General features: G+C 48.8%; 1 protein-coding gene across 7 annotated transcripts in view; it reads left to right on the plus strand.

Annotated features, from left to right (window-relative positions):
• The window catches only part of Eri3 (ERI1 exoribonuclease family member 3), a 132,688-nt gene that overhangs the window by 33,505 nt on the left and 72,884 nt on the right, over window positions 1-26,299 (plus strand). For all 7 annotated transcript variants that reach the window (XM_036180052.1, XM_036180051.1, XM_036180054.1 and 4 more), the window contains 3 exons: window positions 135-251; window positions 6,651-6,710; window positions 10,720-10,811. In XM_036180052.1, the coding sequence (XP_036035945.1) occupies window positions 135-251; window positions 6,651-6,710; window positions 10,720-10,811 (269 nt within the window). The remainder of the gene's footprint in view (window positions 1-134; window positions 252-6,650; window positions 6,711-10,719; window positions 10,812-26,299) is intronic.

The raw sequence follows: 26,299 nt of genomic DNA on the forward strand, positions 1-26,299 counted from the left end.
CTGACATCCCCTCTTCTAGTCTTGGGTTTGGGCTGCAGGAGGAATGAGCCATTTTTTCTTAGCCTGGCATAGTTATTTGAAATGGTTGATCATAAGAATGACTTACCTTCTCTTCTGTCTCTTTGGCATTCTAGGAAATCATTGAGTTCCCTATCCTGAAGTTAAATGGCCGGACCATGGAAATTGAGTCTACCTTTCACATGTATGTCCAGCCTGTAGTCCACCCACAGCTTACCCCCTTCTGTACAGAGGTAAGAGCTGCTGGGAGAGGAGCTTTGGGATTGTTGGTTCATGCAGGCCACAGAGAAAACTAGATCTGATCAGTGGTTAAGGCAAGAGCGCAGCAATGGCTTCTTTAGTCTGTGACTGCTTGAGTACCTGTCCCCAGGAACAGCAGCAATACTGTTTGCCCCAGATTTTCCAACATTTCCCTTTCTTTCTTGCCCTCCACATTCCTAACAACTGTACACTTGGAGTCATTCTCTGAGTAGTATGGGACTCAGGTTCTTTCCCGTTCCATTTCTAAAAGGGAGCAAAGGGCAAATTAGCCACTCACCTGCTGGGAAGAGGTGAAGATTTTAGCCAGTTGGAGGGAATTGTTGCGGTCAGGTTTCTCAGCTTCCTAAGATGCTGATGTTGCTCTGTCCTTCTGCAACATAAAGCAGGATTCTCCCACCAAGGACAGAGAAGAAAGGCTGGCCAAGGCTCAAGTGTTTTCATCTAGGCTCACACTGTACTCGGCTACCTTGTCTGCAGACTAGCAGACTCCATTTTATAGACTGCAAAAATGGAGCTGAGATTTTGATGACTGCCTGAGGTTTAGAAGAGCTCTCAGCAGAGGGGAGGAGCTCCTGGGAGGGCTGACTCCCAGAAGGGTGTAGAGAAGTTTTCTGTGGCTGCTCTCACTGTAATGTGCCATGCATACCATATGTTCTGTGGTGGAGTCATGGGTCAGGCATGCATGGGAGCAGAGGTGAGCCTTTGTGCCTTCATGCAAAGACCTACTTTCTACACATAAGTGAAATAGGGGAAAGAAGTCTTTGAGGGATCCCAAACATTTTTTTGTTGTTGTGGAAGAGGCTGGGGAATAGCCTGCTAGGTGCAGTGGGTGGTTTGGTGGGCCCTGAGGCTAACTAGCCCAGATACGGGGTCTCCATAGCTGCTCCTGAACTCATAGTCAGTGTTTGCCATTTGGCCCAGATAAGCCTTTTATGGCATGCACCCATCTGTCCAGGTGTCCAGTCTCCCAAGCCTTTCATTCTAGCTCATGATGTTGAAGCTGCCCCTCATTTTTCCCCTTCCCCTGGAAATTGCCTCTCCCACTAGGGTGAGTGGCTAATTTGCCCTTTGCTCCCTTTTAGAAAGCCATCATTCAACAGTGGAAGGTTACCCTAGCTACCACCTAAGACACTCAACAGCCTGAACGCCATGCCATGCCCTCTTCCCATCCAGGTACTAACCAGGCCAACCTGGTTAGCTTAGCTTTGGGGAACAAATGGTATGGGGACATTTAAACTAGTGTGGTCACACTGCCTGGTGTGGAGCAGAGGCCCAGATCTTGGAGTGGTTGCTGCCTGTTCAGCAATGGCAGAATACTGCTGGGGCTGGCCTTTGGCAAGGGTAGGTGCTCCAGAAAGTGGGGATGGGAGGCACCCAGGGAACATCCTCCGGCACAGAGTTTCCGGTGCAGCTTTGTGAGACTACAAGGAAAGCATGTTTTTTTCTTCTTGACAGTTTTACCTAAGATCCACAGTTGGAGGGTGATGGGAGTGGTGTTGGGATCCAGGTGGCACAGCTGTTCTGAAGACAAAGATCTGGTTGTGAGGCACTGGGCTGAGAACTCAGTGCTCTCCAAACTCCTATCTCCTGCTCTGTCCCCACCTGCTGCAGTGTGCCCTATGCTGTCTTGTGCTCCAGGCCTGCTTAGGGTTGTGTCCTTCCTTGGTGCACAGCTTGGATTGTGCTTACGCCAAAATCACATTGATCAGATAGCTTATATTTTGATTATCTATTTTGCTACTCAGTAATGCGTTCCTAGAGTACAGATCAATTTCTTTCTCATTATGAGAGTTAGTACCATGTGTGCTCCATAAACAAGGGACTGTTGCCAAGGAGGTGTCTGTGTCTCCTCCAAAGCTACTATACCGTTGACTTGGTCTTTAAAAAAAAAGAAAAAGAAAAAAAAAAATCTGTGTTTGGAAGGGAATGCACACATGCTATGATGCATGTTGGGCGGAGGACAGCATGTGGGAGTCAGTTCTCCTTTCACTGTGCTGCCTAGGAATTAAATGCAGCTCCTTATGCTTGGTAGCAAATGCCCTTATTGGATGAGCCATCTTGGTGACCTCTAACTTGTCCTTTTGAGTGAGTAAAGTATCTGGACAACCTCACATTACCTCAGTGTTGCCCTGACCCTATATCAGCTGTAACTAGGTCTTGAAAAGAATTCTGGGTACAGGGTGAGGCCTCACTTGCCCTGGCAGTAAGCCACTGTTGACATAGCGGTTGGTGGGTGGGTGGAGTTAACCTACCCGGAGACTCTCATTAATAAATGTGTGAGCAATGCACTCACTCCTCTAGACTGGACCCAAGCAGCTCTTCTAGCATAGCTTATTTCTCAAATGCACAAGAAGTTCTTGAGAACCCTAGTATGGTAAGGTGCATAGACATGTGCCGATAATCTCAGCACTCTGTAGTCAGAAACAGGAGGATGTAGAGTTCAGTGCTAGTCTGGACGACTTGAGATTGTCTCAGATAAACAAATAGGTATGCATGATGACTCATGCCTGTAATCTTTGTACCTAGGAGGCTAAGACAGGAGGCTGGGAGTTGGAGGGCAGTCTGGATTAACCTATTGAGTTCAAGGCTGAAATACCAAGGCCCAGGGCTAGGTAATGAGACCTGGTCTCAAAAAACACCCAGACAAAACCTCTAACCTGTGTATATGCATGTATGTGTGAGCACATGCTTGTATAATTCTGGGCCACAGAGAAAAGGCTTTGGCCTGAACAGGTCTGTAGTTTCACAAATGCTTCTGCTGCTTTGTGAAGAAAGTCTCAGCCTCCTGAGGTACCGCTTCAGTTCATTGACAGTCATCCTGAGCATGGCTCTAGTGGAGACTGGGCTGGATGTTCCTCTCCTGTAGCCTCTGGAATCTGACCCAGCTTGTGAGCTCACGCTCCAGCAGCTGGGCTGCTGCAGTCCCTGGCCGTGTACAGTCTTTTGTTGTTGTTGTCATGAAAACAAAAACAAAAAACCAACAGAGAAATGCCCATTTTGCTAAATGCCAGTAAAGGGCTTTGTCTCGGACCTGTACTTAGAAAGGGTGAGATTTATTAGTCTCTTTGTGCGAGGAGAGAGAGTGGGTCTGGTTATCAGATTGCACACCAGAGACAAGTGCTTATGTAATCAGCACACTGTCTGGTGTCGGAATACGATTGTGTTGGAGATAAAGTGTGAAGGGGGAACCCTGGCCCTGACATGCTGCTGGCACTGAGTTTCCTGGGCTGCTTCCTGGAGTTGCTACTGTTTCCCGTGAAGCCAGCTTATCCCTGGACAAAGCCCTCATGGTCGTTGGGAACCAGCAGTGTGACCAGTGATGTCAGAAGTCCCCGCCTGTGGTTTCTATCTGGAGAAGTGGGAGTTAATCTGTTCACTCCTTGGTAAAAGGAGCCAGAGAACACACATTAATTCTTACTCTCACCTCTCCTACCTTAAGTGGTTAAGGCCTCTGAGCCCCTTTAGCCTGTGAGCCCTGGTTTCCAGCTTAACAAATACTTGGCTTTGCTCTAGGACCTTTCATTGTAAGGATAAGAAAGCCTTTTGCAAACATATACTAATCTAAGCAGGGATGAGCTTAAAACTACAGTATGAAGGATTTAAGTTAGGCCTAACATAGAGCTTCCCAGCTAATTTTATACAGTTGTCCCTCTCCCTCACTATTTGCAGATTGGTAGTATATCAAGTACGGGGACTAGGTGCCTCAGTTTTAGCCCTCTGCACGGAGTGTGCACTGGCAGAGCAGGTAAGAGGTAGCCCATTTTTTGGGTGATGAATCTAACCCTTCAAGAACTTTCTCGGTCCCTTAAGGGCTTGGAGATTTCCCTTAGGAGACTGTCTAGTTGAACTACTTACTGTTCAAGCCTTTGTCTCTGAGACTGACTTCAGTCCCAAATGAACTCACTGGTGAGCCACACTTGCTGCCCACCAATGGAAATGCTTGCCCTCTAGAAAGCATAGCATCACAGTTGACCGACATGTGGGGAGAGGTAGGCCTGGCCTACAGTGAGGAGTCCTACAGCTTTCCAGCAGGACAACTCTGTGGCCCCTGGTTTTCTTTTTTGGTGACTTTGCTTGTGTGTGTGTGTGTGTTGCTAAAGTTTAAAGCTAGGCTTTGAGTGTGCTCGGCAAGTGCTGTGCTACTAATCCACAGGTGTAGTGTGTTTCTTACCCACATCTGGTTTCCCCAGGGCCTGTTAATCCACAGGTGTAGTGTGTTTCTTACCCACATCTGGTTTCCCCAGGGCCTACTAATCCATAGGTGTAGTGTGTTTCTTACCCACATCTGGTTTCCCCAGGGCCTACTAATCCACAGGTGTAGTGTGCTTCTTACCCACATCTGGTTTCCCCAGGGCCTACTAATCCATAGGTGTAGTGTGTTTCTTACCCACATCTGGTTTCCCCAGGGCCTACTAATCCACAGGTGTAGTGTGCTTCTTACCCACATCTGGTTTCCCCAAGGCCTAGGTTCTTGCTCTGTGCCTTTGTCTGCACATGTAAGACTTTCTGAAGCCCTTCAGTGTTGAGCTTCTCTGAACTCCCCTGGGTGGAGCCAGAGAAGGGGGCCTGGCCTTCCCTAGAGCTCATACTAGATGCAGACTGGTGCTTGGACCCTGGAGCTTTCCAGAAGGGAGAGTGAATGTGAGCCTTTCCCACCACAGCCCTGACCCTAAACCATCCCTCCAACCTGGAAGAATTTAGTGGGAATGAGCAAGGCTAGGGTGAGTAGCTATAGTCCCTGGCTGTTAGTCTGTCTTCTGGAAGATGGACCTGGAGTTGAGACTGAAGAGTCTCTTTCTGAGTCTTGGTCCCTGTGTGCCTGGCAGAAAACGCAGGACAACTTCTTGTCTGCTCGGGGTGTGGTTCTGAGCTTGGGTAGGCTCTGGGTACTAGCCGGGCTAGACACAGGAGGGCATTGTGGTGAAGAGGGCAGGTTCCAAGAAGGCAGGGCTTCAATGTTCCTGCGCAGGCCCCTGCTTCTCTGGTACATGGTAGCTGCTAGGAGAATGAAGAAGAGAAGTGCTCTGTTCTCAAATTTAAACCTCCCTCCTGTGCAGGGCGCCTCCCCCTCCCTCTATGCTGTAGCAGGAGAGCAGTCTTTTCTTCTTTTGACTCAGGCCCTCCCTCTGCTGGGCAGTTCTTTGGTCTCCCAAGCAAGGAAAGGGTGTGGAGGTGCCAGCCGGGTGGGCATGCTGTGGGTTAAAGCCTTGCGAAACAACAGTGTAGTTAATCTTTCTAATTTATTTTCCTTTTAGACCATGGGAAGTCTGTAGGCAGCAGCTGTTACCCAATTAAAATACAGATTAATATAAAAACAGTTTCTGGAATATAAAATAGAGTGGCTGTGTCCTTACACTTCCTTAAAATACCACCTAATAATGACTTGATGAACTACAGAAACCCACCTAGAGGAACTCAGCATTCTTAAAATGAAAATTTCTTCCCTAAAAGGTGTGTATTACCATTCCATGTAAGTCACTATGAGAAAATAACCTTCCCTCTTAGAGCCAGCACTTTCTGTGAGTTGGGTATTTGGTATTCATTAAATGTAATTCTAGTTTAATTGGAGTTTTAAACCCCTTCCCCCACTTCAACAAAAAAGTTGTTTCCAAGCCAGCTCGACATAGTACTCTTTGTGAGACTAGCCAGGGGCATGGTAGCATTGTGAGTTCTAGCTAGTGTCTGGGACAGGGCCTCGGGATTCAAATACCGGTAGGAAGTCTATGCCCACACTGTGCTTGAGTGATATTTGTACTCTAGAAATAGCAAAGCAACTTGCTTAAAGCTAGGCCTGACTTGGGCATGGCCTATGCCTGTGAGTCAGTCCCTAGGCCAGAGTCTATCCTTCAGACTTTCTTGTCTGTCTCCCCATTGCTCATAGGTGGCCTTCCAGCTTGCCTAGGTGGTGTTGAGGACTGAGGTGTGCAGATTTCTTAGGAGGCTCACTGGGTTTGGGGAAGTGCTGGATTGACAGAAAGGGAAGGCTCAAACCCAAGTGTTCCAGGCTCCACGGGAACTTCTGTGAAGCCAGAGTCTAATGTGCCTTAAGACTAATTTGTGGGAGCTTATTGAACCTGTTGAATACAAAAGACATGTAAAATTAAACAAAAAAATCCCCCAAATGAACAAACATGGAGCCTGCCCTGTTGTTAGCATGGGTGTGCAGGCCCATCTCAGGCTAGCCTGCTGTTGAGGATGTTCACACCGAATCCTAGGACATGATTCCCAAGCGCCTGGCCTGGCTCGGAGCTTGAAGCAGTGAGGCTCTAGCCCTCACATTGGGAGGAGGAAGAGGGAACAGAATGGACTGTCCATCATGAGTCCTTTGCACCTTGGTTTTCCACCCAAAGGCTGTTTTTCTTTTCTTACAGCTCACCGGGATTATTCAAGCCATGGTGGATGGCCAGCCAAGGCTGCAGCAAGTGCTGGAGGTAGGTTGAATGACCTTTAATTCCTGACCTCTGACCTCTTCCTGCTGCCTTTTTTCCCCTCCCCTCCAGAGAATGTAGCCGTATAATTTGACTATGATTATGGCTTGATTAGAATAACATTTGCTGTCACATCAGTGACATGCTGTTGAGAGTATTGAACCATTGATCTGTCATCTCCAGCTGTTCCCGTCAGGGTTACTGACAGGATGTCCAAGTGCTGCCAGGAGTCAGGCAGAGCCCGCTCCTTGCCTGTCCTGGGGCCCTATGCTGGCGCCTGCGCTGGGTGGGCTGGGGCAGGGAGCTGTTTTGCAGCCTTATGGGATTAGCCCCAGGGACTGGAGGTGTTTTTGTTTAGCTTTGGTGTTGGCTTCTTGTGGCATGTGAGCACTTCATTAACTCACCCAGAACTCCCATCGATGGCTTTTGTTTGCTGTCAGCTCCTCCAGGAGCTGCAGCCGGCCGCCTGCCCTTACTGCAGCTTGCTGCAGGATGCAATGTGCCTGTCGGGTGCAGAGGCTGCACTGGGTAATGATTCCTAATCAGAATAATTACAACAATTGCCTATGTGAGGGAAATCAAATTAAAGACTTTAGAACTCTTGGCAGAGACCACACTTCTTAGATATTCTCCTCAGGGAACTGGGAAAGGTTAAGGCGCTGCTTCCTATGCTCTGGCTTGCGGGAATAAGGAAGAGGCTATGCTTGGTCTCAGCCTCCCTCCCCTCTACCCCTCCAGCCTCAGGGTTTTCTAAGAAAAAAGGTTCCTTCTCAGCCCTGCTCTGTAGAGGAGGTAGACAAGAGCGAGCCTATGGCTTTTGTTGGGTGCTTTATTTGTTTGTAAGACTCATAAATCCAAAGCTTAGACCTTATCAGTGTTGAGGAGGAATAGCAAGGCACATTGGCACGGGAAGTGGACCGCGAAGAAGTGGAGTTGTGGGATCAAAAGGGAGACATCTCCCCTTAGCCATGAATCCTGTCCTCTGGGGGAGCAGTGTGGTCTGAACATCCTGGAACCATCGGGATAGAGCAGGTCTGAAAGGCAAACTCAGCTTACCTCAATGACAATGAGTACTCTGTATCCCTGGAGTTTAGAGGTCCAGGCATGTCAGCTCAGTTTTGGCCATGGTAAGGGCACTTGTAATAGATGACAGAAGGCAAGGAAGAGAACTTCTCTTTGCCTCCCTGCCCTACTGTCCTGAAGAGAGGTAGTCCATTGCTAGGACTGAGGGAGCCCCTCAGTATGGTTGCTCTTTGCCAACAGTATCCCCAACCAGCCTTGCTCTAAGAAGGGAGAATAGAAGGCTGACAGCGTTCCCCAGGAATGTCTGTTGTTGGAGTCCTGGCAGAATGTTCTGGGTCAGCTCCAAACCAGGGTCATTAAAGTAACGGTTGAATCGAGGGGAGATGTGTTCAAAAGACACCTTCCTGGAGTAGGGTGCTTAGGATGTTCTGAATGTCATCCACTCCTAGGACTTTGTAAGTGAGGAGGGAAGATTTCCAGCATCAATCTGAGTAGTTTCTGGAGAACAAGGACACCATATCAGTCCTGTTAGTCCTGAGTCAGTTACAGAACTAAAATGTAAATTTCTTGTCCCAATCAAAGCAGCCAGCAAGATCCTTACCCGACTCATTTATTCGGAGTAGAGCTCAGGCTGGGCTCACTACCCTGCCGGGGATGGGAGGGCCTACTCAACAGATAGTTGTCTTGTGCCTCCTGTTGCTTTCCTTCATTTAGGCAGAACAAGGGAGGTGAGACCTGAGTGTCTGGGCAGACTCACACTGAAAGGTGCTCACTAAGTTTCTGCCACATGGTGGAGTGGAGTGCCTCTTGGGACAAAGATGGTCATGCTGGCTGAGTCCTTCTGTCGACCCTGTCCTCCTCTCCTTTCCCACTGTGAATTGGGAGGTTAGCATCCTATCATGTGGGACACTTACTTGAGTATACAGAGTCAGCCAACTAACACAAGGTTTTAGGGATTTAGGAAGCTCTGGGTTGATCTTATCTCTTCTCTTGAATGAAGCCTGTTTTTTCTTTAGATGACCTTGGGTAAAGGTGATGGTGTGTGTCTGCACATGTGTGTACATGTGTATAAGGGATTAAGTCAGAGAGCTGAGGAGACAGTCAGCAGTGGAATGCCCAGCCTCACTGCTGAGGAGGTTCCTGGGCTGGGGAAGATTTGTAGGCATAGATACAGACTATGAAGAGGTTTAGAGACTGGTCTACACAGTTGAACCAGCGAGCACTTCTCACACTCCGGGTGCTAGCCTCCCATGGAACTTGAGTGGGTTCATGGTCTTCTTATGGGTGCCTCCAGCATCTCAGAAGTGCCAGGGGAGCTAGCTATACCTGCTAGATGGAGGATTCTTCATTGCAGCCCACGTGCGTTCTCCGTTACTGCTGAGCACATAGCCCCTCTGCAGTCTGGTCTAACTGGATTTCCAGCCTTTTCTGCACTTTAGGCTTTGCTCACTAAACTTCTGTCTGTTAATGTTCTCCATCATCAAGTACCTGTTGTTTGAGACAGGGTCTACTGTATAGCTCAGGCTGGTTTTGAACTGTCTATGTAGCTCAGACTGCCTCACACTTGTGATCCTCAACACCATAGCTTCTAAACTGCTGAGATTACAGATGTGTGCCACCATGCCTAGCAACACTTTTGTTTGGAATTAAATCCAGGTTTGGGTTTGGGATTAGGACAGTGAATGGAGAAGATGAAGCAGGGGGCAGACAGACAGACACATACACACACACACACACACACACACACACACACGTGCCCTTTGCATCCTTACAGTTTGCTGTAAGATGGACTTGGAGTCACTTCTTATACAGTCGTTCCACCACGCCTGCACTGTTGCCAGGAGTATCCTTCCTCTTGGTCCTTTTCCAACTCCTTCCTCTTCTCTCAGCCTCCTAGCTATTGTAGGGGAGGTGTTGACACATTATCACAGTTAATTCTCAGAACAACTCAGGAAGGATTGTCATCTTACCCCATTTTATAGATGAAGGAAACTGAGGTACAGTGGTATTAAATGACTTTTAAATGACTTCCAGTCAACAACATAACCAGGATAAAGAAGAGCCAAGGATTGGAACCTAGATGTGTGTTGCTTTCAATTCTGTGTTTCTAACTACTGTATGTTAGAGACTTAAAAAATAATCCTCCCATGCAAGTAGAAGCCATGGTCTGATTGGCTGCACTCCCTCCCTGTGCCTGGGATCTTCAGAAAAATAGGCAATGCTTCATGAATTCTTTATGATAATTCTCTTGTTATATACTGATGCTTGTGTTTGTACTCCAGTGTGAGTGCAAACAGTAAAACCAGCTGGAGGCATGAAGAGAAGGACTTAGGTGTGCTTAGGGATGCTTTCTTTCCCTGTGCAGCACTTGAGCTCAGTCTTCAAAATACTCTGCTGAATTTGAACCCTAGGCTAAGAAAAGGGGAAATGCAAAATAGAGCCTGTTTTCCAGCCCATCAATGGGACCTCCTTTGAAGGGAAAGGGGCTCCATCTTTCCTTGATGAATAGCTGGGTTCATAAACACAGTTAGTAAGCACTTACTGTAAGTGTGAACTAGCATGAGTGTGAACAAGGCTATAGGTAAGGTACTACTGTGGCTTCTTTCTGTCCTGTTCTTATGGCCCAGGATAGCCTGTGTTTGTGCTGGGCTGGGCCTTAGTGTAACAGTCAAGGAAAGAGACAGTCAAGTCAGAGAAGGGCGTTTGGATTGCCAGTTGGGGTCATGGGTAGGCTAGTCATACATTGAAGGGTAGAGGGGCTCCCTCTTCCACCACACACAGACTTGTGAAGTCTTCCCAAAGGGATCATCCTTTAAGAACCTCTGTAGTCCAGAGCCAGGCCAGGGCTAAGAACACACAGCTCAGCGCAGCTGGGTGAGATTACCATTCCTTCCGCTCTGATTACAAATGGCTTATCTGCGTGTCACTGTTGGGGCTGTTCATAGGCTCAGAAAAAGGACAATCTCATCTGTTCTTGTGTGCTTTCCAGAGGGTCGATGAGTGGATGGCGAAGGAAGGCCTCTTAGATCCGAACGTCAAGTCAATTTTTGTCACCTGCGGAGACTGGGACTTGAAAGTCATGTGAGTATGTAGAGGGCTCCTTTGCTGCAGGGCTTGGCATCTAAGGGACCAGGCATTGTCTTTTAGGGCTTAAATGTTCAAGCTTGCTGGGTAGCAGGGGTCCCTGGGCCTTTGAGAAAGGCTGGGAGCTGTGACTACTAGGCGTCTCTGGAGCAGGGCAGGGACTAGCAATGGCCCTGCAAGGACTGCTGTTGTTGAGCCTTCCTGCCTTTGACAAGTCTTGCTGCTTACAACAGCCCTTCTAATTGTTGGCCTGCATGTTACTGACCCAGAGAAGAGCATTAAAAGAGGATGGGAGTGGGGGAGCATATATTTGGTTTTTCGGGATAGAGTTTCTGTATGTAACAGCCTTAGGTATCCTAGAACTCATTTTGTAGACCAGACTAACCTCAAACTCACAGAGATCCACCTGCCTCTGCCTTCTGAGTGCTGCAATTAAAGGCGTATTTGGCCACCACCTGGCTGTTCTTCATTTTATTTTAAAAAAAAAAAAAAATCTCTTAAACAGAATACATAGTATTTACCATTTGGAGTGCTCTGAAATAAGAACTCATTCATCAGTACTGTGAAGTAGGTACTGTTCATACTTCTGTTTTATAGTTAAAGAAATTAAGGCACAGAGAAGTTAAGTAACTTTCCCAGAACCACACAGCCAGCATTCAGACGCAGCAATTGGCTCCAGGGCCCTTTCTCTTAACTGTTAGGTGCTGCCCTGTTATTTGCATTGTGAGGCCCTCGTTATCTAGCTAAGAGCCTGGTGGTCTGATGCGAGAGGGCTGCTTCTGGGAAGCTGCCCAAGTCACTCTCCTCTCTCTTCCTTTGTCCCCACTGCTTCTCCTTTGTCTTCTGATCCTGTTCTATCTGGTTGTGGAAGACAGGACAGGCTCCTCTGCTGGGCTGACACTTGTGCTTCTTGTCTGTCCTCATGGACACCTGGCTTCAGACAGCCCCTGGGGGACCAAAGAGGTGGGGGCACTGTTTGCCGAGGATGGAGAGAATCAATATCACTGTGTTCTTTGTGACTAAAGCAGCAGCGGGCAGAGTCAGTCAGTCTCTCTCTCTCTCTCTCTCTCTCTCTCTCTCTCTCTCTCTCTCTCTCTCTCTCTCGGGGGTTATGTGTGTGGGGGTGTTGGTAGGAGTGAGGTATAGTGACTGTAGTGGCTATTCCTGCCAAATCAGGTAATACATTTTCACCAGGGTCCCATTGAGGTGAGCTTAGGCCCCCAGGTGGGTGTCACGTCTGCTTTTGAACCTTAGCTGGATTTGTGGGGGAGTCAGGAAGAATGATCTGCAGAACACATGGGCACATAGCATTCAAGTGTGTGTACATACACTAGCTGCACACCTCTAGGTTTGCTCCAGAGTCTCTGTCCTCCCACATGACAGACAAATGGTGCAGACTGGGTCTGGAAGTCTCGAAGCAGATCTGAATTAGAGGCATTGATGGAGAAAGAAAGGGTAAGGGTATTCCCTTTTTGGTTTTGTTTTCTTTTGTTTTTTGAGACAGGATCTTGTATATAATTAACCCAGGCCTTGAACTTACTACATATGATGACTACTGATCGTCCTGCCTCCACTTTTCAAGTACTGGGATTGTAGGTGTGTTCCACCACACCTGTTATTTGTGGTGCTGGCTACTGAACCCAGGGCTTTGTGCATGTAAACACCCTACCAACTGAGCATACCCCAGCCTAGGAAAGCTCTTCTCATTTGTGTATCCTATGTAGCTTTGAAGCCTAGAGAGTCTTACATGGGGGCTCTGACCCAGGAGAAACCATTCAGATGGGACAGGCTCAGGCTGATACCCCAGATTCTGGGGGGTCACATGGCCCAAATGGAAGATGCTTTGACCTGGTCCAGGGCCCCAGTTCCTCCAGGTAGCCAGCCTCTCCAGGCAGGACTTCTCTTCCTGTGTGTTTCTCCCTGGTCTCTTCATTGCCTTAGTACTGTTGCTTCTGAATCTGCTGCTGTCGTTTGTGAGTGGTGTGCACAAGCATGTGTGCAGACAACTTGATGGACATGGGACTCGAGACCTTGTTGCTGGGCTTCCTGAGTTTGGAGTTGTCCTGTGAGATGGAGAGGCAGGGTTCAGAGGGCACTGTCCTTGGTCTAGTCTCTTCTGGCTTGCAGCACCAGTCCAGCCTGTGGGCCCTGTGCTGCACTGCCATTCTGTGTCTTAATGAGAATCCAAGTGTGTATGTCATTTGGTCCTAACCACTGTCTCTGGTAGGAGGCGATGTCTCCCTTTTATAAACACAGCAAACAAATAAAGCAAAGCAGAACACTTTGGGGCTCACAGAGGTAAAGACTCAACCAAATGGAAAGGAATTCTAAGACTAAACAGTTTGCCCTTACTTGAGTTCGGTGAGGAAGTTGGGACACTGGAGAAGGGTATGCCAGAGGCAGCAGCTGCTGGGTGGCAGGGTGGGGGAGGAGGGCCTTGTTCCTGCCTTTTAGAAGCAGGACTCAGCATAACTGCTGGGAAAGCTCATAATTAAATGTGTAACAAAATAAAAGCAGCCTGAGAGCAAAGGTAAGCAGTGCAGCGTGACTGTGCACTGCTTATTTGTGTTCTGGAGCCTTGGTGGGGCTGTCAGTGGCTCTCAGCTGAGCTGCCCTGTACTTTGCGCCTGGCAAAGGCTGCTGCTGAGCCTGACAAGGCTGTGTGAAATTGACACTCATAACTTGTTAGTATGTGGCTGACTTCGTATTTTGACATCCATTTCCAGATTTAACTAAGTTGAAGGAATTCACCCAATGTTTTCATTTCCCACTCTGGTTTCTGGAAGCCACAGCTCCTCCTCCTTGCTCTTGTTACTCCAGCCCCAAAGCTGCTTCACATCAGTGTTGGGGAGAGGCCTGATTAGTGCAGCACTGAGAAATGGGGCTGAAGTGGTGGTAAGAACACCACCCCCACCCCAGCAAAGAGACGTGCTCTCATCCTGACAGAACCCTTTGTGTCCATCTGTCTTCAGACCTGGACGAGCTGTTGCTCTGGGTTTGTAGTGCTGGAGGCTGTAGCCACAGGTACTGTTACAGTGAGTTTTAGTTAGTGAGGGTGGATTTAAGTTTCTTTTATACTTTTGTTTTGTTTTGTTTTTTTGAGACAGGGTTTCTCTGGCTGTCCTGGAACTTGCTCTGTAGCCCAGGCTGGCCTCAAACTCAGAGATCCACCTGCCTCTGCCTCTCGAGTGCTGGTATAAAAGGTTTGCATCACCACCACCTGGCTTTTATTTTCTTCTATACTTTTTATAGAAAAGATATTTATTAGGGTTTAGTTTAACTCCCCACCCCTTCCCCGACTGACCTCTCCTCATTTTACCTGTTGTTCCTTGAAGCTCACCCAAGGCGTTTCTTGTTCCTTTGCTGAGCCAGTTGGAGAATCCAACCTTGGGGTGGTGGAGAAGTAGTGTTTGTGGATGGTGAGGAGTCAGACCTGCACGGGCAGCCATTTGAAATAGCTTGAGTTCTAGCGTCTGGCCTGAAGCTCCAGGCTTACCAGCTGAACAGCATATGTTTGAGAAGTAGACCAGAGGCTTCCTAAGTGGGCTTTTGATCTAAGAAAAGGGGCAAATGAGGGAGGGCAAGACTGGAGGCAAAGGTGGCTGGAGGGAGGCACAGGCCTCAGTGCAATTTGCAAAGAGGCCCGTTTTGGATGATCAAGCACTATCCTGAGTTAGGAGGGGCTGAGGCCTGTTTGGAGGTGGTCCAGGGGACCTTCATGGAGACTCAGCTTACCTTTAGTACAGGAAGCTCTCCGCTACATGTAAATGCAGGGCTGGCATTGATTGGTACTAGATTCTCTCCATGACTTCTAGGATGTCCATGCTATGCCCTGTACCTGTACTCTGCAGAGATGGACTTAGAGAACCTGAGGTTTCAGAAAGTCTGCAGAGTGAGGGACTTTGCTCACTGTATGCTGCCCACTGCTGGGCTGTGTGGAGAGTGTGCACTGAGTGGCTGTAGTCAAGTTGAAGAGCAAAAAAAGAAAAAAGAAAACAAACCATAAGAAGAACAAGACCGCTGGGTCCTGGAGTGAAGGGACTCAGTGATAGACCCATACGGTTGGAGAGCACTGTGGGCTAGGAGTTCTCTTGAGGGTGCTGGCAGTGGGTTAGGCTGGGTCCTCTAGGCTCATTCAGTAGAGCTAATCATGTCATCTTGACATGATAATCTTTAACTTTGTGTCTTCTGAGTCTTTGGCTTCTCCTTACACACTTTTGCAGTTCACTTTTTCTTAGTTTTTTCCCCTAAGTTTAGTGTTTTTGTTTTTGAGACAGGGTTTCTCTGTGTAGCCCTGGCTATCCTGGAACTTACTCTGTAGACCAGGCTGGTCATGAACTCACAGAGCTCTGCCTGTTTCTGCCCCCCTCTCCCCCTGGGCTGGGATTAAAGGTACGCTCCGCCAGTGTTGGTGTTCCTAAAATGTTGGTGTTGCTTTGGTCCTGCCCTTTGGTCCTGTCCTAGCCTTCCTTCCCTTTACTCTTGCTCTCATCAGAGTGATCTGCTCTCTTGCTGGAACTTCACCTGTCTGTGCACTGAGGTCTCCAGTCTCTTTTCCAAGAGATATTAGAACCAATATGATCCTGCTGGAGTCTAGAGATCTGCTCCATCAGCTCCTTGAGTGCTAAGCTTTGTCCACAGATGCCTCCTATCCCTTCACAGGCCAGGAGAACTGTCTTGTGACCCCCCCCCCCCCACACACACACACACTCCCTCCCATGGTGCCATCACTCAGCTGCCTTGTCAGAAACCTGAGAACCACCCTTGCCTGGCCACAGCCAGTTAGCCTGCAAATCCTGTTGCCCACACTCCCCAAAGGTTCCTCCAGGGGATCTGTTGTAGGCTCTGGCTCTGGTCAGGTCACACCTCTGCTTTCCTGGACCCTCCAGGTCCAGTCTGTACTGCTGGGACCTTCAAGGATCTTGCTTCCTTCCCTTAGTGCTCTACCTCCTCTCACTTTGTGTTTACTTATTTTTTTACTGTTTACTGATGCCTTCACGGCATTTTATTATAGCCACCTCTACTTGTCCGTTTCTTTCACTAGATTGTAAACACAATCATCAGACAAAGCTTGATGTGTAACAGTAGTTTGGTAAATAGTTGGGATTTTTTTGTGGGGTGGTGGTGCTGGGGACTGTACCCAAGAACTCACATATGCTAAGCACACAGTTGGTCACTGAACTGTGCCACCTAGCCCATTAGTTTGTTGAACAAAGGACAACTGAGTGCTCCTGTAGAATCTGCTCTGGAAGAGTGCTGGGTGCTGGGTTGGTGCTGGGCCAGGGAGAAGGAGCTTGTTCCTGGGCACAGTATGAAGTACTCTAAGAGGTTTATGCCTAAAGGCTCTCTGCTTCTCACAGAGGAAAAAAAAAAAAAAAGAGGTTTATGCCTCTGGGACTGCAGGCTGGGGCTCCTGAAAGAGTTAAAAGCAAGAGTAAACACAGCCTTTGTTTTTGAGCACGGCCTGTGTATCAGTGATCTTCTGTGCTGCTTACACACTTCACCCTCACCACAGTCCTATCAGCTAAGTTACTTTGTGTGCACATGTGCCCCAAGTGCACATGTGGGTGTGTGTGCACTGCCATGGAGCCAGGAGTCAGAGGAGGACACTCAGGGGATGAGCTCTCTCCTTCATGTGGATTCTGGGGATCAAACTCAGGAAGGCATGGCAGCCAGAGCCATTCTTTACTTGCTCAGCTCTCTTACAATCCTGAAATATTTCTTTTTGTAACACGTTTTTGTTTTTTTTTAAAATTTTAATAATAAGTTGAGACACTGAGGCTCCGAGGGATAATTACTCTGTCAAGGACACATAACCTGTTTGCTGGCAGAGCAGGAATTTGAGCCTAAGCTTCTGGCTCTAGAACCATGTGTTGAACCATGGTCATTGACCATCTGTTGCAGTCCTCATTTTCATGATCCACACTGTGTGATCTGGTAGGACATCCATCTTCCTTGTCCTTTGTTTGCCCTGAGGGTCAGAGCCTGGGCTGTGATTTTGCCTGGTGTTGAAGCTGACTTTTATGTTCATTTTGGTATGGAGGCGTGGCTGGCCAGCAGACGTGGATAGGGATGATTTGGGGATGCAGAGAGCTTTCTTGCAAGGCCACAAATAAATGAATCCTCAGAACTGTGTTTCGTTTGTTTTGTTGTGTTGCTTTTAGTTTGAGACAGAGTCTCACTGTTGTAGGCCAAGCTGGTCTTGAACTCACTGTCCTCCTGACTCTGCCTCTCAAATATTAGAATTGCAGGTGTATGCCACTATACCTGGGTCCTCTGTTCCACTAGAAGGAGCCTGCTGTAGGCAATACCATTTTGGACACCTTATTCTTAGTTTGTGTTTAGAAGCACTCATGGCATCTCATCATGCCACTGAGCTTATAAGCCTTGTCCCTTACCCATGAGAGTGCCAGTTAGTCCCCAGAACTGAGCTGCATCACCTTTGATTAGCAGCCTGCTGGGGCAATGGGCCGGAGTAAGAACTCCCTGCCAGTCCTGACTTGTCTCTTTTCCTGTTACTTTTATCTGTCACTGCAAGCACTTGGGCTTCCCTCCTGAACTAATTAAGTTTGCATGTGTTTAGACACATTGCCAAATAGGGCTTAGCAAAGCGGAACTGAATTACATCTCTTTCTGAGTAGGGAAGCAAGGATATATGAACACTTGCTTCATGGACCAGGGAGAAGCATGGCTGACAGTCACCGAGTGTGTGTGCAGATGATGGACACCTGCCCTAGCTCTCCTAAGGTTACAGCTGGCCTTCAAAGCAGTCTTTGGATTAGCTCACAGGTGCATGTGAAGGCACACCTTCTAGAACTCTTATTCTAGAAGCATGAATTCTAGAATAGTGAATTGCTATTTTAAGGGGATATAGTGGAAAGCACATGAGTTCTGAAGCGTGCTGTTTCTCCATGCATACGCAAAATTGAAAGTCAAGTTTAGTGGGATCTTTACCAGTGGGCAGGGCTGTGTGTTGTGTAGCCTCAGCCCACCTTGCTTCTAGATCCTGCTAGTTAGGTACAAGCAGGGTACAGTGTGGCCTTCTTTTAAATGTGTGACAATCTCAAAGCCCAAATTTTTTGTCTTGCCTGGGAGGTCGGTCAGTTCTTCTGTGATCCTGTAAGGTAGTACTAGGGAGAGGTGGAAGGTAGGAAAATAGAGTTGCTGGGCCAGTAAGTTGACTCAGCAGGTAAAGATAGATGTTTGCAGAGAACAGAATTGCCTAGACTCTCCCCACACTGGAAATGGGATTCAGCCCAGGGGATCACCATAGTGAAATGACAGCTGTTGGCATGTTTTTATGACAAATTCATGCCTGCCTTTTTCTAGTACCAACTGGTCTGATGTCTGAGATGTCATGTGGCACAAGGTACCTGGGTCCTATCTAGACAGCAGTTAAGGGGCAAGCCATGTTGTAGACCCCTTTTGTGAAGTAAGGGATCTGTGTATTGCTTACTACAGAAGTCAGAAGAGCCCACTGAAAGCCATAGGGTAGAGCCTCCATCCTTTTCATAGGGAGCTAGTGGGTCAGCCTCCCAGCCATGACAGGGCTCTTGATGGGAAAGATTGTTCCAGTCAGCACAGGCTTCCGAGCACATGAGATGTGTGGGGGCAGGGGAGAGGATGTCTCAGAGGCTGTAGAGGAATTCTGGACCTTAGAGTTGGAGTCGAAGCTCGGAGAGAATGGCATCCAGACCTTCTGGCCTCCTTTCAGTTTCCCTAGAGCACTCTCGTCAGCAGAGGTGCATTGGGTTAGCCCCAAGAAGGCAGCTTGAGTTGATGGGGTCATGTTTCAGCTGCAGCTAATCCAAGTCACTCGATATAAATCTCCCTGCTGCCTCTTCCTCCCTCCCATCCCCAACCCACAGACAGGGAAATGAATCCTGGCCCTCACCCTGAATACATCATGGCAGGCTTGCCTCTAATGAGAGAGGGCCATTCATTGTGGGGTGAAGCTCCCTGCAGAGCCTGGGATGCCATTAATTAAAGAAGAGCCACCTGAAGCCAGTCGTGCGGTGCAGCCTGCCACGCTCAGATGGAGTGGTGGTGGGGTAGCCTCGTTAGCCTGACAGCTCCTTGGGCTGAGAGTTCTTGGGCTTGGAGGAGTGAAGGGTGTTTCCCCCTCCCCCGGCCTGTGAGCACAGACACCCCTGGAGCTGGCCTACTCAGAAACATCTGAAGGTCCCTCCTGTAGGTTTGGGCCTAGAACCAGCATTAAAGGGATTATCCACTTCTGAAATGTAGCCAGAGCAGCTTCTGGTTCCCAGTCCTTGCTCCTTTTGCACTCTTCATGACGTCCTAGAACTGCAGGTTAACAGGCCTCTTACCATGCCACCTTCCCTCGGAGCTTTCATTGGGGTAGTCATCTGCCTTGGAAGGAGTTCATGGGTGGAGGGGCTCTGGAGGAGATCTGTTGTCTGGTAGACAGAGCCTCTGCTGCTCCTTTCTGGGTACTTCTGGCTAGGGTGACAGTAAAACTCCATTGGCAGGCTCATCTTCTCACCCCTGGGCAGGTACCAGAGGGTTTAAATCGCTGTAGGGATTATAGGAACCCCAGAATGGAAGTTTTGCCCAGTTAAAACTGGTTAAAGATAAAGATGTTTGCTAAATGACTGATCAGGCTGTGAGATGTTGAAAGCAATAGTGTCCTTATTGGCCTGCTGCAGAATTGGTGAGTGAAAGGTTTTTTACTATGTAAAAGTGGTCTAGAAGCAAGTGTTGCTGCCTAAATTCTAGCCCTAGGATTTGATCTGTAGAGTTCCCAGGGACCATCTGTGAGCATCTTAGCCCCTCCTTTGCTGGCAGCAGGCTTGGACCCTCTGAGACCTTCCTCTTAGCCCAGAGTTGGACTAGCCCAGCAAGTCTCTATGCCTGGATTGTCAGGAAGACAAATTGGGTCCTATGTCTGTGGCTCCAGATCAGACTCTGGAAGTCTGGCTTTATTCTCAGTGGCAGAGTCTGACAGATAGGGTGCTTTAGAGGCCTCGAAGCCATCTGGGACATGGCTGGAGCATGTGGTCTCTCGCCTGTCCCCCTGTGCTCACCTGACATGGATTGCAACCTCCCTCCCAGCTACTACCCCTAGACCAAGACTTGGGCCCTGCTCCTCGTTGTGTGTCTTCCTGAGTCTTGACATTTCCACAGGCATGTGTGTTCTCTGTCAGAATGAAGGCTGGAGGGGCTTATCCCCTAAGAAGGAACTGCTGGTGCTCCTAGAAAACATTAATATATTCTTTTGTGTGGGATATTTTAAAACCAGTGTTTCTTTTCTGAGGCCTCACCTGTTATTTTTGTGACTCTTGAATAACAATTTTTGTGGTCCAGGCCTAATCCCAGCTACTTAGGAGGTTAAGGTAAGGAAATCACAAGGTCAAGGTTTACCTGGGTGGGCTACAGAGCAGTTCAAGACCAACCTGGGCAACTTTGTGAAACCTCATGTCAAAATAAAGAGTAGAAAGAGGCCTGGATGTGTAGTTCAATAGCAGATTGCTCACTTAGCATGCCTGAAAACCTAGGTTCAGTCCCTGGTATTCCCCAGCCTCAAATAAAGGCATAAAATAGGTATAGTATAGGTAAAATATACTATAGTATGTAAATATAAGCACATGTCATTTATAACACAATAAGTTTGTATACAAGTATACACCCGTGTCACCATCATCCCAATCAAGACTCTTTTCCATCATCTCAGAAGGTCCCTGTGTGCCCCTCCCAGTCAGTCACGCCTGCCCCTGCCACTAACCGTTGTGACTTATATTACTCATGGATAGCGTCACCTTTCTTGACAAGACCTCATAGAAATTAAGTCAGACGAATTGTACACTTCTGTGTTTGACTTATTTTGTACAATGTAATGACAGTTTAATTCATGTGGTTGTATAGATCAGCTTGGCCTTTTTGTTTAATATTTTATTGTTTTTGTAATACTGCACTTTCATTTTCTTTTTGTTAGGCTATCTACCTTCTTTGGATATTTAGCATACGCTTGCTGAATGAGTACATGAATGTTCATTTTGGTATAGAAATATCTCTGCCTGTCATCTGGTTTCAACTCCTTTAAAACCCATGTCCAGTCCTTTGGCCTTGCAGCCTTTCTTCTCTGTTCTGGAGCCCACTCCGGCTCATTTATCTCTGCTTTCAGTAGATGAGGGTTAGGTGCCCACGCTGTGCCCTGCACTGTTTCAGGAATTAAGGGCACAGCAGTAAACAAGATACGAGAACTTCTCCAGAGCCTGCCTTCATCAAGTTTGCATTCTCCTGTATGTAACTGGCCTGCCCTCTGCCATTTAGACTCTCATGCCAAAACACTTTTGGTCCTGCTCAGGTCCTTCTGTCTAGTAGGGTTCCGCAGGACCTTGGTGGCAGTGGCTTTAACAGAGCTCTGGCTCTTGTGACCCTCTTCCTTGTCTGTTCATGATGCTAGCGGTGGCATTAGCTGCTGCCACCACCTCTGCTACCATCACATGACGTGAGTTCTTCAGTAGTGGAGCTTCCCTCCACTCTCCTGAAGCTTGATTCCCTCTGTGAGAGGAGGGAAGTAATGTCCGACTTTTTGTGCCTGGAAAGTGACCTCTGTTTTGTCAGGTGCTTGCCAATCTGTCCTCTAGTTCCCAGCCAGGGTGATGGAGACATTACCAGTTCTCCCTCGCAGACCTGAGCTGACCCGAGCTGACCCAGGCCTGGGAAAGGCAGGTCAGCTTGCAGTTGCTCCTCAGAGGCTCCGGCTTATGGAAGCTAGAAGGGCGTCCACCTGAGCAGCTTTGCACTTGAATGCAGTTGGTGGATTTGTAAAGGGAAGATTCTCAGCTGTCCTGTCTTTCTCTACCCCATCCATGCTGAATGTGTTGCTGTATCAGTCTGGTCAGAATGAGTTTCTTTTGTAAGGCTTCTAAGAGCGCCTGCAAAGGACAGACACAGCTGTGAGGCAGAAAAGTCAAGGAGCATGGGGTTTGGGAGTTGAAGGCCAGGGAGCCTTGTGTTTCAATTGGCATGGTGGCCTGTGTTTTGTAAAGGGGCTTAGCTTTGTAGAGGTTTGGGAAGGGCAGCTGTGAGTGGGTTGGATAAATTCTCAGTGTCCCTGGCTAAAGGGTGACACAGCTCAGACTTGATAGTTCTGTAAAACTGATTCTTCCAAAGCCTGCGAAGATGTTGGTTTGGGGAAAAAAGCCAACCCAGAGAATCCCGGGAGTCTGACAGGCCTTTTTCTCTGCGATTCTTTCTTGCAGGCAGCCCGAGGCAGCCTGTCTCTTTGTTAACAGAGTGACAGCAATGTGACACCATGGAAATAATTACTAACAAATCACGGTGCTGACTGCAAACAGCTCTCTGTCTTCAGAGGCATGTCAGGGTGCATTAGAGCAGGGCTGCAGGAGCGGCTCTCAGGCTCCCGGCCTCCCCCACTCTGGCCTCTCTCTGCTGCTTCTTACTTCCATGTTCTTGGCCTCTGCCTATCAGGTCAGCTAAGGGCCAGTTGGCTCTGCAGGTGGCTTGTGGATGGTCTGGATTCCTTTGGGCAGGTAGCCAGGGCTCCATCTTTGCCAAGAGCACCCTTGGGTAGTGATGAGAGGTGGAAGGATGTCCCGTTTCTCTGATTCGCTCTGCTAGTCAAGACCTGCCTTCCCTGCCACACTTGAGGGGTTAAGGGTGGCAGTGCCTGCTCAAGCAGGACCCAGGGGGCAAGGGAGGCCTTGTGTCTGTGTTAGTTCAGTGCCCTTCCCCCACCCACCTGGTTTCTTCCTCAATTGCCATAGTCAATTTTGGGTAAGTCGACTTTGTCCATTCCCTCTTGGTTAGCAGAGTGATTGCTCTGACTGTCAGGCTGTAAATAATGTTCCTGTTGTGTGTGGCTGGAGGCAGCTCATCGCATTGCTTCGCCTGGGAAAGGAGGGGAAGGAGGAGCTGCGACGCCTCGGCTCCCTTGCTCGCCCCCTCCCCTCTCATACAATATTTATCTAGGGATGGGAGTCAGATGCAGTGACCTCAGGGGTCACCCAGTTAAATAGCTTCTGAACCTCCCTGCATTCTAATTGCTGCAGTTGTCCTTTGCTCTGGAGACTTCTCCTCCCCATTGTCTGCTGAGGTGCACACTAATGGCTGTCCTCCCTGGCCCTGCTGGGAGGCATGGGAGGGGCAGTGCTCAGTGCTACCTTCCTTTCCCTAGAGATAAAGGAACCCAGGGCCTGTTAACAAGTGGCTTTCGCCAGAAGGATACCATCTCTTGCTTCCTCTCTACCCCTTGCAAACCTGGCTGAAGGAGTTTCAGGTAGTGTGCTTCGTGGTTGGTGCCAAGAACCTTCTGTCATTTCCAGTCCTGTAACCAGAGCTGTGGGCTCATGACTCCTTTTAGGCAGGCTGGCTAGGGGACAGACTCTTGACAGGGATGAGATTATTCTGTGTCTTCATGTTCCCATATACAGAATTTGGAAACATCTAGGAAGTGGTATTTCCTGTTGTAATATGCTGCATTTGGCTCAAAGATTGGTCAAATACAGTCTGTTTGGTTCTTTGGATATTACTTTTAGATGATTGATCTTAGGAGCAGGTGTGCCCCAATTGTTGATTTAAGAGTGGCATGTGTCAACCGTATCCATGTTCCTATAAATGTCAGTTCCTTCCACTGTAGTGCTTCTCCCTAAAAATTTCCTAAAATTACTGTAGGAACCTGCCACAGGAGGTGTGAAGTGTGCACAGCCTGAAGGCACAGGTGGTCAGCAGTGGTCTGAATTTAGCCCGTTGAAATCTATTCTAGGCCAAGGAAGTGGTGAGTGTGCTGGGGACTGTGGGGAGCACCAAGTGATCAGAACTAATGACGGGCAAAGTAGACTGAGAACAGTAGAGACAGCGACAAACACAGTGAGAAGCACTGCAGGGTTACAGGAGGCCCTCGTCTTCCCTAGTCCATAGGGTAGCCTGATCTCTCTCTTGAAATCCCTAGGCCTAGAACTTCTGGAGAGTGGTTTTAAACTCCCTAAGCTTGTTCCAGTGCTGTTGTGCCAGGAGCAGTACTCTGTATAGGCTGAGTGCTTGCACATCTTGAAAGGATCAGGAGAGCTGGAATGAGGGCAGGGGACCAGCCAGAGGTTAAAGGCAACAGCTGTGTCCTTGTACGCTTATGTAGAGCAGAGGCTGGACTGTACTCCAGACCCTGAGTCCCAGGAGGATGTCTCTTCAGAGCCTCCAGGGGGCATTGTAGGCCATACAAACACAGTCCGGGCATAGGGGCAAGAGAGCCACGGGCCAGGTAGGAACTACACTAGGATGTGTGGGGTATCTTGGAGATAGTTGGAACTGCTAGGGAGCTCGTTGTTTCCCTAGCCAAAAATAAATCAGGCCATTAGCAAAGACAGTGGCCAAAGTACCCTGGAAGCTTCCCATCTGGTGCTCAGCCTCCTTCCCTACCCTATTCCCTGATACTCTGTATGGTAAGGATCTCTGTCCAGGTCTTGGTAGCAGCTCTAGCACTTCCCACACAAGTGAGCACTGTGCCATGGGATGGACACTGGAGAAGTACTTACCTTATTTACTGTGTGCCTAGACAGGCCCTGGGAGGCACAGGTGATAGATGCCGGGGCATTTCTAGCACCGGAGCAATGCAAGGTGTTTGTGACAGTTGCGTGCTTCCTGTGGCTTCGGAGGGAGAACTGGCAGTAGACTAGTCAGAGGTGGGCTGCAAAAGCTAGGAGCTAGAAGCTGGAGATGGCTTAAGAGCACTGCTGCTCTTCCAGAGGACTCGGCTTTGGTTCCCGGCACCACTGGGTAGCTCCTGGTCTTCTGTAACTCTATTCCTAGGGCATCTGACATACATGCAAGCAAAACACCCATACCCATGAAATACAAATTCCTGGGGTTGAAGAAATGTCTTGTTAGTTAAGAGCACTGACTGCTGGGGAGACGGCTCAGTGGTTGAGAGCACTGGCTGCTCTTCCAGAGGACCTGGGTTCAGTTCCCAGCACCCACCTGCTGGCTCACAACCATCTGTGACTCCAGTCCCAGAGCATCCTATGCTCCCTTCTGGCCTCCTCGGGCACTACATGCATGTGGTGCATATACATATATGCAGGCCAAACACTCAGACACATAAAATAATACATTCATCTTTTTAATAAAAAGAATGGGAATGGGAAATACTCTGCATGTAGTTCCTTTAGAGTCTTTAAGCAATTGTTTGGCTCTAGGGATTTGAGGCTTGCTTTCCATGGGAGGACTAGCAGCCTGGCCTGAGGGCATCCCAGTGCACCCGCCTGCACTCTGGGTCTGTTCGGGAACTCTCCCTAGCAGCATGTCTGGGAACAGTTCCAGCTGTGCTGCCAGACCCAGACGCAGGTGACGGCCTTTCGTCTGTACTGTAGGGAAACCAAGAGGAAATTAAATGTCATCTGCCCCCTGCACAGCAGGTTGCTGCCAGATCAGACACCGTTGATCAGAGTTGTGCAGAGGGCACCCAAGGGAAGGCTTCTGCTGCATCCATGTCCTCTGAGCTGGGGCGACTCCCAGGTGATGACCTGGCTCAGTCCCCAGCTTTCTCTTCCTGGCGGGGTTCACCCTGGCCTGGAGCCCAGTCTAGTGCTATGTGGCAGCTGTGGACTATGCCGTGCCAGAGGGCCATGTACACCAGCTTGGGAAGGAACGAGAAGGGCAGGGTCTGGGAGAACAGGATACACAGGAGGCAGCAAATATACCTGAAGTCAAGTCATGGATCTGTTGCTTAGGATCTTGGGAAAGTCTCTGGAAGATAAGCATCTCTCTGTCTCCTGACAGAGAGAATTAGCTGCCTATGGAACAGGTATAGAGTCTTCTTATGCCATCTTCCTCAGGTCCAGAAGGATGGTGTGTAACATGTTCCTTGGGACCTCCTTGTGGAGTTGGCTACAGTTGCTGTGAAGTGGTGGGATAGTCAGGAAGGTGGCCAAGCTGCCTCTTGCTGCCTGGGACCCTTCCTTTCCTTGTCCTTCCAATGGAGCAGCCCAAGGCCTCTGAGATAAGCCTGGGTGATGGTGGGAAGGCAAGGGGTGAGACATGCCAGAGGTCACCTATCTAATGGGGCTTAGCTGGCTCCCTCCAGCCTCCCACTTGTCCCTTCCTGTTTTAGAGACATCAGGATGTGCCCCAGTCTCTCCTCCCCTTGAAGTCCTGGGTGGTCCATAGTTCTCAGTTCCTCAATAACATATATTAGCAAGGCCTTGGGAAAAGCTGTTGTAGTACTGACAGAGTTCTCCCAAGAAAACTCCCCACCGCTCACCTCACCCCCACCCCCAGCTGAAGTGTGGCTGCTGCTGGTGAAATCATTAGTGCTCCTTGACAGCAGCGGCCGGCGGGCGCTCACTGTCTGCTCCCCACTCCCTCGCTCTCCCGTGCTGCTTCACGCACACTGATATTTAAATCTGATGGCTGCTTATAGACTTCTTGTACCATGACAAGTTTGGGGAGGGGTTGGGGAGGAGGAGACAGACAAGGAGCCAGCTGTCATGCTGGTATTTCAAACCAAT

This window comes from Onychomys torridus, chromosome 2 (assembly GCF_903995425.1).
Source record: "Onychomys torridus chromosome 2, mOncTor1.1, whole genome shotgun sequence".
Lineage (NCBI taxonomy): Eukaryota > Metazoa > Chordata > Mammalia > Rodentia > Cricetidae > Onychomys > Onychomys torridus.